We start from the raw sequence: 11,476 nt of genomic DNA on the forward strand, positions 1-11,476 counted from the left end.
ATCTTCTTGAATTTTCGTAGATCTCAACAGATCTTTCGGGCTGCAACAGATCGCAAAAAAACATCTCAAAAATAAAATTACTGTTGGTGTGATGGAGCCGGAATTCATAATTCGCTTAATAGATAGAATGAGTTCGTGATTTAGTACCTTCGGAGAAGAAATTTACGCCATTGAAATGTTTGGCCGATCATTAGAAACCTTTAATTTTTATATAAAACTCTTTGATTAACGGCTGAGATTTGCAGATAGTAGTAACTAAAGCTTGTTTAAATTTACCTCACACGATGTATGTCAGTTGGTTGAGAAGAGAGCATTAGCTGCGAGCTCGTAGTAAGAAGACCAGAGTTGCAGAGAGCATAGCATAACTAAAGAGACGACGCACAAGGGAGAACCCAGGGTTCAAAAACACCCCGTACGATCCCTCCCCCACCCCCCCAAAAAAGATTAATTTTATTAAGGATGTTTGGCCTGCCCCCCACCCCCCCCACAAAAAAGATTAATTTTATTAAGGATGTTTGGCCTGCCATGCGAGCGCACCCAACATGGCAAAGGCCGGGATGACAACATCTATCTGATAACATATAGCACATCATCCGTTACCTCATCCACAATCCAAGCTCTCTTTCCTTCTCGATCATCCACATGTAGATCACCTATCTATATTTCTCAGTATTACATGAAACAAAGTATACAAGCCTTCCTCAACCTGATTCGTAAATACGACATCCTTCTTCCACCGGGATAGAAAACGGCCGCATCCCGTTCAATAAATCACCGGATCTCGCCAGATCTGGAAACTCCGAGGATAACCAGCCTCTCCCCATGAAATCGTACCACGAGTCTGCTTGTAAGCTATCAGATACCCTGCGATGTAAAAGAAGAAGGAAGTAAAACAAACATAGGAAGATCCATACCTTAAGAGAAGCCAGATAGCTAATCTCGACCTCCTCCGGAAACGCAGGGATCTAAACCCGAGAAGGAGGCTGTTTCCAATCCAAAGAAGCCGACCCTATTTATTGACGACAATGCAGAAGATCAACGGCTGTTCGAGTGCGGTTTATGTTTTACGGTTACGATGAATCCACGCTCATGTTTGCGCTGGTGACAGCCCCGTTAATTGACCATCTTCCACGTGGCAAACTATTCAACGGTGTAGAATGGGTTTCATTGAGAGAGGTTGGATATTCATTTGTAAAATTACATTTATTCGTTACCAAATTAGAACGAGGGGGGCATTATGCGTTACGTGACCGACTCTTTACAATTACGTCATTGCTTACGTCATTGATTTATTGTGTTAAGGATATAAATAAGAGCGAGGTGCGAAAAAATCATGTTCGTTCATTTTGCATGATTTTAATAAGGAGGGCGGTTGGATCGCAAGATAAAGCTGTTTTCTGTTTAAATTGAACAGGCGATCGTTTCAATTAATTATTTGCCAAAAAAAATTTCCAACAACAATTTGACCTATTAAACCGGCTTAATTACTCCTTCCCCGTAAAAATAAATAATAATAATATTTTTAGCGTCAATTAAAGAAAAAAATAAATTAAAATATTCAACAAAGAGGTGATTTTTATTCTTACTCTTTTATGGATGAGAGAGAGGATAGAAACCAATAATACATGTAGCTTCATATAATATTTTTAACTTTTGTTTTCAAGCAATCAACTAGCATTGTAATTTTTCAAGTTATTTAGGGTGGTGAGAAGCATTCCACTTTAAAAAGTAAATGACAATATCAAGATAGTCTGAAGGGAAAACATTAGACTTGAAACCACAACTATCACACAGACTTTGTTGTTCAGATTGATACACCAATTTCGATAAGTATATCAAGCATTACTTTATGGAGAACCACAAAATATTATAATGCTGAGAATCTAAATGTCCAGATAGAATATTCATCACAACAGTGAATAAGGAGAGGGAGGGCATCCTTGTTGCAAGGTTGATGTAGAGTTAAAAAATTCATTTATCTCACCATTAACAATAACAGAAAGGAACATGATCTATCCATTCATTCATCCATTTTACAAGTAAAGTAAGAAAACATAAATGCTACATTCACTCATATAAGAACTGACAATTGACATTATCAAAAGCTTTTGTGAGATTGATCCTAGGACCATTTTTCTTAGAAGCATTAGTGTAACTAAAGCCAAAAAATAACTCATTAGACAAAATGATGTTACCATCTATATCATGTTTAGATGTAAAAATTGTTTAGGCATTATGAATAATATTATGTAAAATCGGCTTAAATCTCTTGGCAAGTAATTTAGAAATAATCATATAAATAATACTATAAAAAAGTATGGGCTTATAATTAGTAATACAAGTTGCAGGTTGTTCTTAGGGATGAGCGTGATGGTTGATTGCTTTATGCTCCCAGGAGTAAAGGTAATTAATGATTTTATTGACAATATCTTTATGAGATAAAATATGAAATTTATTATCAATAATTTTCTATTGAATTTTTATTATTATGAATTTTGATCTTGTTGTAAGGAAATTTAATATCATCATTCTCTTTGGAAAGTCATGCACATTTAGTCTTTTGCTTAATCTATTTATACTCACAAGCAAGGAGATTATTCACTTAATTTTAAATAGCATTGGTTTTGGAGAGCAGATCCTGATGATGGGACTAACTTTATAGTTAATTCAATATAATCAACATGTTGATTTTTCAAAACAGAAATAGAGTTAGAAATATAGGTGGAGGAATTTTAATTTCACATGATTTTTTTTTTTTTCCAATTTGTTACATAAAACAAAGAGAGGATCCTTAGACATCAAGCATTGGAAACAACATTAAAAAATATTTGGACAACTTCAAAATTCTTATACATAAATCTTTTTCTGATGCAAGTAGAATTCCCGAAAGAGAGAAAAATGGTGATTAACTATGTTAAAAGTCGTATGATGGACAAAAGGTGGATACGAATGATTGATGGAAGACCAGACATTACCTTCTTGCACGACTTCAAGCAAGTTTTTTTCTTTTTTTTGCTAATAGAAAATGTAACAAATATGCTCATTTTTGTGCTCGACATGCTTTGGATAAGTTTTTCTTTTGGGAGGTCACACTTATGATTCTAACTTTTTGCGTGTGGTGGAAAAAGATGTCTGCCACGTCGTTCATTTTTATGTGTAGTTTTTTAGCTTCAGTACTTTTTTATTTTTTATGTTTAATGCAATATGCACAATTCAAATAAAGATAGAATAACAAGACTATGATCAAAGCTGTGCTTTATAACCTTAGAGTGAGAGGTAAATGAGTGAGTATTCAATGCATTATGCTAAGGGCCCTATCTAAAAGACACCTAGTTGGATTTTCCAGTAATTTGTCAAACTAACTGAGTCGATATTAGGGAGATCAAAAAAGCTAGAGTTATAGATGCAATTGTTGAAATCAACAAGCTTGCTGGGAATGGGATGGTTGCCACTAATTTTCATCTCAACCTTTCGAGTACAATTAAAATCTCTCCTAATGACCCAAGGCTCGTCAATGTTAACAAGCATCATTTCAACAGAAAGATAAAGTCTTCTCCATTTCACTGGAAAATTTTCAAAATGCACGAATGTCATGAAGAAAGGGAATGAAGAAGAATATGAGATCCATCATGTATAAGTTGAGTTTGCACATCAAGAACAATAAATGAGATACATGTTGAATTCCACTTAATTCAGATTTTTTCATTAGATGTAGTATGAAAATTATGCATGTTAATTTCGTTTGGGAACACATTAAAGTATTTGCTAGAGAAGGGATCAGAAATGATTGAGAGAGAGGGTTTGGTTTCAAGCAGACACACAATATCAAGATTATAATCATTAACTAGTTTTATGTAATCAGCGATGCATACATCACTATTGAAACTACAGACATTCCAATTTAGGATTGTATGATAAAACATGAATTAATTTTGAAAATGGGAAGATCACCCTTTGGTTTTACATTTCTTAGCTTTGAAATTAGAGTGGAGAGAGGGTAACGAGGATGTAATGCTCTATCTAGAGGGGAGGGGAAGATAAGGGAGAAGAAGAGATGGATCGGGTTAATTATGCGCAACAACAACATTGTTGCGCAGTGTTGGACTGTTAAGCTCCACATCCTGATTAGGGCAACGTCAGTTGAAGATTCAATGCTATGTTGGTTGTTGGAAGTAAGGATATTAAGATCAGGAGCAAAAACGGGTGTAGGTAAATTTAGGGTGTTAAGAATAAGGGGTTGCAAGTGTTTGCTTTTAGATCCTACTAGGCGAAAATTGCCCTTAGATCGGTTGTAAAGGAATAGTATAATTTTCAGAATTGCTTTCAACAGCCATGATTTTTAGGTATAAAATATTCATATGACTATAAGGCAAAAAAGGAAAAAAATGAAAATTCAAAAAGGTTCTTCTATCACTTGTAAAAAGATTATATTTCTAATTAGTATGGTACCTTATGAGCATGTCGCTCAGTTTTTTCAATGATTTTAGCTTGTTGGTATCAATATCTCTAAGGTTTCTTCCCTGTTTAAGGTTTTGTTTTTCTTTTTTCGAGTCGTGCCCTTTATTTGATTTCCTTTTGCAGGTTCTCTAGATCTAGTTTTCGGTTAACGATTGATTATCTTCAAAGATTTATCTCCAGCTGCACAATATGAAGATGAATTTCGACTAGATGTGCTGATCCTTGATATCTTCTTTTGTTGTTCTCACTTTTCTTCCTTAATTAGAACATTGAAGTTTCTCCTTGTTGTTCTTCATGTAATAAGTCTTTTTTTGAGTTTCTGGTTTGATGAGAGTGTTTTCTATTCTGGTTGTGGATGAGGAATCTACTTATGGCCTTATTTGGTTGGTTTGAATTTCTTGGTCTTTTCTGTTTTGTCTATATGGTCTTTAGGATTTGCTTGTTGTTCATTTTTGTTTTGTTAAAGTTTCTTTTTTGTGTTATTTTGTTTGCTGTTGTATGTTATTATTTGAGCTCCTATGATTTTTTGTTTAAATATATCCAAGTGTGACCCGCACTTTCCCGAAAAAAAAAACCAGTTAATTACCTAACATAGTGGCTAAAGTATAATTTCATACTATAATATCACGGGTTCGGCTCATCTTTCTAAGAAAAACTCAAAACTAAGAATTTTATTGATACTTGTTGGGAATTTTATCTCCCACTGTGAATTTATGGGTTTGAATAATACATATTATAATTTAAGCTCAATTTTATAGAAAAAAAAATACTAAGAATTTTTCGCACCAAAATATCAAATTTAGCAGACCTTGAAGAAAAGCACTAATAATTATTCATTTAAACATCTAATACTAAAATTTTCTTATTTATTGAAATAACACTTAAAATTATTTCAAAAATATCCTTAATTTCTTCCCCTTCAAGGCCAATTGAATAGTGATCTCATGGGTTTCTTAGCTCAAGGGATCCATCCACAAGTTTTGTCGAACAAATTGTTGGAAGAAAGATAAAAGGTAGAGTTGGGTGCATTATCACTGGATCTCATGATAGAGTTATGGTCGAATGAAAGATCTCCAAGGCTTTTTCTTTCTTAAGGAGTGACATTGTTAATGGTGAGGATATGACACATCAATGGTCTGATAACAATTGATAATCTTGTTGATGATCCTAGTTAGAAAAATATTGAAGCTACTAGCATCGATGTTAGCATTGATTCTCATCTCCTTCGCTCAAAGCAGTGTGAACCAAAAAATGGATTTGAATCTTCTTATGTCAATCTCATCTTCATTGCTTTTGAGAGAGAAACTAAAATCCCTAATCTGGGCATTGAACAAATCATCAAGAATAACATGCACCAAAATTATATCACAGTGAACAATCTTCAGATCAAATAAATTAAGTGTGAGGATACTTTATCGGTTGAAACACGACAAATAGTCGTAAGGTGTCAACGTCGCCCTAAAGGGCGATGGTTCGAATGTTGGAGATCGTAGAGAGTGCCATTGATCATGAATTTCTTTTTTGCAAGAACCACTGCAGGAATAAATATTCACTCTTTTTTACATGAATCATTACAGTTGATGAAGCTCATAAGCGAAGGACTTTTGATGCCATAAAAGACATAACTACGATAGGAATGAAGATAACATTGAGCTATTTTTAAGGTGTTAAAATAATTTAAGTATTATATGAATAAATAAAGATGATTGAGGGTTTTTGTATAAATAAAAAAAATTAAGTGTTATGCAAGCAAATTTAATAAAAATTTTAAAAAAAAGGACATGCACTAATCGTATGCTATTCTAGTTTGTTCCAGTGACTAAAAAAACTAAGTTAAACTTTTTGCTAAATTTTAATAATATTGATTCAAATTTTAGTTAATTTTATTTTTTATTTTAATTAAACACTTATTAAATTATATGTTTTTATTTTGTTGCTATTTTTTTGTCCATAAATATGTTTATTTAAAGTTGAATTGAGCTAGTCCACCAAAACACAATTACTTAATTTCATGCTAATGATTGAGTCAAAGTTGAATTGCAAATTTTGATTTTATTAATATAAAATTTAGTTTGAATTGCATGAAACTCATCCAATAATAAATTTAAAAAAAAAAAAAAAACATTGAGGTCTTAACTAGTCCACCAAAACACAATTACTTAATTTCATGCTGACGTTGAGACAAATTTGAACTGCAAAATTTGATTTATTTAATAAAAAATTAGTTTGAAGTGAAATGAAATTCATCTAATATGACATTAAAAAAAATTGTAGTCTCGGCACAACATAAAGAAACTAATCATTATCGTCATCATCATTCGAGTAAGGAAACTTCTTTGCTACAACGTGTTTTGAAAACACTAATAGTCCCATTTGAAAGTCGTGGTGCAACAATAATGGAATAATTTCCACTAAAAGTGAGTCATGGGTCTGACCCCATGGCCCTCGTTCCTTAAGTTAGCTTATTACAAAACTTCATTGAATTTTCCCCCTCTGCCCCCTCTTCTCCTCTATCGTGTCTTTGTCCTAACTCCTTACCCTAATCACAATGTTGGCCCTTGGTAACTCCTCTGTTTCTCTTTTTTGGGTACCTGCTCCTTCTCTCTCGTTGTGGGAAAACGGCTTCACTTCCTTCTTGGTTGGCTCCCTTTACTCTCTGCTGTCTTCTGGTAACTTTTACATTCTCTTTTTTGTTGTTATGCAGATTGTTTTTTGCAGTTTGTGGCTTTGAACCACATGACTTGCTCTTTCTGAGTTCTGATTGCGTTCTATGGAAAATTATAAATATGTGTTTTCAAATGGGGAAATACTCAATTGCATTTATTTCTTTCCATGAATTTTGGTTGTTTGTGGCCATTAATGTTTTAGTCCTTTGATCTTTGCAGTTTTGGCCCTTAGCTCTTTATAATTTTGGCCCATTGATCTTTGTTGTCATGTCAATGTTCAATGAAATTTTAGTTGTTTGTGAACATTGTACTGCTATTAAGGACTACAATGTTCTATGTTTACTTCACGACAATCACATATTTATGAGAGACATCTTTACAAGTGTTTAAGGAAAAAAACAGAAAATTGTGAGTTCTTTAGGCGGACAAACCGATTCAAGGATTCAACTGCCAATAGTGATCAGACGTTGAGAGTTACTCTAGATGAATGATTATCTCGTGACATTAATCAACTGTATTTTTAAAACAATATTAGCATATTATTTTTATTTTGATAGTTTTTTTGAACAAATTTTACTCATTGTGTGACTAACTGTTTTGTGAGGTGTCTGTTTTTGCTTTGTAACATTCAAACTAGATATTTGATTTCAAGTATGAAATCTGCTAGCATGATTGATTGTGTTATAAATAACACTAAACTACATGGGCAAAAAAATCATTTGTTTAGAAATAGCTACAGGACATTTGTTGCGAAATTACATAAAACAAACAGATAGTCAGCTTCTCTATAATACCTTCTACACACAAACTTCCTATCAGAACTAATGCACAATAATTTATTAATAAGTTGTAATTGCCAGTGATGACAATGTCAATGCACTGATTGGAATGATTTTTTTTCTATTTATTATTATTATTTTTTAAAAATAAAATATATAACAAAAAATATATATTTATTTGTTGTTTTTGTGTTTTCTTCGACACTGAGGCCAACGTTGACTTCTTCCATGCGCCGATGTTTAACATCAACGATGCCTTCTTTGCCGACGCAAAAAAGCAGATCGTTTCTCTTCTTTGTGTACCTGCTCCTTCTCTCTCATTGTGGGAAAACGGCTTCACTTCCTTCTTGGCTGGCTCCCTTTACTCTCTGTTGTCTTCTGGTAACTTTTACATTCTCTTTTTTGTTGTTATGCAGATTGTTTTTTGCGGTTTGTGGCTTTGAACCACATGACTTGCTCTTTTTGAGTCTGATTGCGCTCTATGGAAAATTATAAATATGTGCTTTCAAATGGAGGAAATACTCGATTGCATTTATTTCTTTCTATGAATTTTGGTTGTTTGTGGCCATTAATGTTTTAGTCCTTTGATCTTTGCGGTTTTGGCCCTTAGCTCTTTAGAATTTTGGCCCATTGAACTTTGTTGTTATGTCAATGTTCTATGAAATCTTAGTTGTTTGTGAACATTGTACTGCTATTATGGACTACAATGTTCTATGTTTACTTCGCGACAATCGCATATTTACAAGTTCTTTAGGCGGACAGACCGATTCAAGGATTCAACCGCCGATAGTGATCAGACGTGGAGAGTTAAGCTAGATGAATGATTATCTCGTGATATTAATCAACTGCATTTTTAAAACAATATTATCATATTATTTTTATTTTAATAGTTTTTTTGAACAAATTTTACTCATTGTGTGACTAACTGTTTTGTGAGGTGTCTGTTTTTGCTTTGTAACATTCAAACTAGATATTTGATTTCAAGTATGAAATCTGCTAGCATGATTGATTGTGTTATAAATAACACTAAACTACACGGGCAGAAAAATCATTTGTTCAGAAACAGCTACAGGACAGCTGTTGTGAAATTACATAAAACAAACAGACAGCCAACTTCTCCGAACCAGCTTCTACACACAAATTTCCTATCACAACTAATGCACAATAATTTTTTAATAAGCTGTAACTGTGAGTGATGACAATGTGAAGACACTGATTGAAATGATTTTTTTTCTATTTTTTATTATTATTATTTTAAAAAAATAGAATATATAACAAAAAAAAAATTTTATTTGTAGTTTTTTTAATCTTTTTTTATCTCATTTTCAAATCTAAGTGTTTTTATTTTTCAAAAACATACAACAGAAAAACTTTAATTTTTGTGTTTTCAAACAGCTCCCAACATCTCGACTCCAATCGCAATGTCTTCTTCGACACTGACCCCAATGTTGACTTCTTCCTTGCCTGCAACGCTGATGTTTACCACCAACGATGCCTTCTTTGCCGACGCAAAAAAGCAGATGCCTGCCGACACCATCTCCTCACCATCACCGCTTATGCCATCACAATTAAATTCCCAAGAAGCTCTGACTCCTTATTAATTATCTTCCACTCCCTTCTTCCTGTGAAGGCTCAAAATTCTTCTTGCTCGTAAGCTGAGGAATAAGCAAGTAACACAGTTTTTATCCGATGAATGGAGGTAACAAAGAGTCTCGACGGTTCGAGATCGTCGTCATTGAAGTTGTGAGGAATGAAGCTTTGGAGGCGACAAGGTTCGGTGGAGGGAAGCAGTGTGGGAGATTTGGACGAGGGTCGTTGGGGGATGCCTATGATACCTTAACACAGAATGGTCAGTCGATGGACTTTCATTTAAATGAGTCAATGGCGTAAACCTGATCTATATTGGGAGTAATAAAGAATGAATATCATATGATATGATATGAGTATCAATGAGCCGAGGGTGATAACTCTCATATAATGTTTTGCTTGACAAAGAGTAAAATATTTTGTGCATCTTGCTAAAGCAAACAAAATAATGAGACCTTTAGTCTCTCTCTCTCTCTCTCTTACAAACGATACATTATTACATGCAGACACGTCTGGACGATGATTCAGATGGGCTGTTGTGAGATAAAGGCCGTGTGGCCTTATTTGGATTGTCATCTGGATGTAGAATTAGCCGAAGTAATAATTTATCCTCACACACACATTATAGTAATTAGAACAATTTATCAATTGAAATCTGGGGTAAGATTAAAGTATCACTCAAAGGATTTAAGTCCAACTTACTCCCATCACTTGCACTCATCCTTCGTAATCGCCCTTTTAGTCCTTTTTAACTAGAGAGTCTGCAGAAATCTATGATACTCGATAGTAACAATGCTCCATCTAGCCAAATAAGAAACAAGTTTTACTCAATAAACTTTTACATCAAGCCAAATAATTTCAAACAAATCAATACATACATTTACTTGGGAAATATACATACATAACATAAAATTCATATGTATTTACACACCTAACCCGTACAGTTTGATATTCACACTTATAACATCTTCTTGTCATAAATCTATTTATGTAAGGTGTAGTTCACTTTTGAAAAGCGATAATGATGAAATTATTTTGCATTCAACTGTGAATGCTTAGGTTTTTGACATGTAAATACATAAGAATTGTTTGGTATGTATGTTAATGCCCTACTTATCTGACTCTTAATCCCAACTTACATGCATTTTAAATCCATCCAAACAAGCAACCCTTTGAAGAATTGAAGAAAAGGAAACAAAAGCCCAACAGGATAATTCATTGCAACCCAGATAGTTTTAATAATAAGTATTCAATATGCATATTGATAACTAAACTCTGAAACTCCTACCATGGCACTCAGCACCTGAGACAGAAGATAAAAACTTCCCACAACCAGAACAATAATCAAAATTGCAGTGACAGGATTCTTCAAAAGCTCAAAAATTGGCTGCAGAATAGTGTATATTGCTCCTGTGCTCACTGTCAAGAAGTAAATGCCATATCTCCTCACATTATCCCAAAACTCCTCAACCAGAGGCCCCTCCGGTCCAAAAGCCATGGCTTCCTGCTGCCCATCAAACCCTAGAAGAAGAATAGCAAAAGCGAAGGAGAAACCACCAAAAAGAAGCAATCTTTGGAGTTCAATCGATGAATCCTTCTCAAAAAACTTCATTTTTGCGATCTTCTCATGAGAATTGAAATAGAGCAGTTTCTTAAACGAGGGAAGAGTACGGACTGTGGTGATTCTTATTACCGATGGCTTGAGCTTTAAAGTTGGTGCGAGAAGCTTTAGTGGTTGACTTTGATGGCCATGGGGGTTCGAGATGTGGAGACGAGGACTGAGTTGGAAAGCAGAGACCTTCATTGCTGGAACCATCTGCTGTTTCTTTCTTTTTGGCTGTGGATGTGAAGAAAGAGGGCTGGGAGGGAAGGAATGGTGGGTATTTGCCTTATCTTTTGCGGCAGGATAAGTTTTTACCAAAGAAAACCATGGGATAGGTGTGTCATTAGCTAAAAAAGGGGGACTTTTGATTAAAGAAAATTTTA

General features: G+C 34.0%; 1 protein-coding gene and 2 long non-coding RNA genes across 3 annotated transcripts; all 3 read right to left on the reverse strand.

Annotated features, from left to right (window-relative positions):
• Positions 1-119: 119 nt before the first annotated feature.
• On the reverse strand, positions 120-421 carry LOC110032869. Its single transcript, XR_002294887.1, has 2 exons — positions 277-421; positions 120-198 (listed from the first exon to the last, which is right to left on the reverse strand). It is a non-coding gene; the product is annotated as an uncharacterized LOC110032869 (long non-coding RNA).
• Positions 422-680: 259 nt separating this feature from the next.
• Positions 681-1,008, reverse strand: LOC110032863. The gene is made up of 2 exons (XR_002294885.1): positions 915-1,008; positions 681-841 (listed from the first exon to the last, which is right to left on the reverse strand). It is a non-coding gene; the product is annotated as an uncharacterized LOC110032863 (long non-coding RNA).
• Positions 1,009-10,679: 9,671 nt separating this feature from the next.
• Positions 10,680-11,435, reverse strand: LOC110037958. Its single transcript, XM_020742709.1, has one exon. The coding sequence runs from the start codon at positions 11,304-11,306 to the stop codon at positions 10,740-10,742; it is 567 nt and encodes a 188-aa protein (XP_020598368.1). The 5' UTR covers positions 11,307-11,435; the 3' UTR covers positions 10,680-10,739.
• Between the last annotated feature and the right edge of the window lie 41 nt (positions 11,436-11,476).

This window comes from Phalaenopsis equestris, unplaced genomic scaffold (genome assembly GCF_001263595.1).
Source record: "Phalaenopsis equestris unplaced genomic scaffold, ASM126359v1 Scaffold000002, whole genome shotgun sequence".
NCBI classification, from domain to species: Eukaryota; Viridiplantae; Streptophyta; class Magnoliopsida; order Asparagales; family Orchidaceae; genus Phalaenopsis; species Phalaenopsis equestris.

Bases quoted from the DNA above. Each gene is read 5' to 3' on its own strand.
- LOC110037958 (XM_020742709.1), bottom strand. From the start codon at position 11,306: ATGGTTCCAGCAATGAAGGTCTCTGCTTTCCAACTCAGTCCTCGTCTC.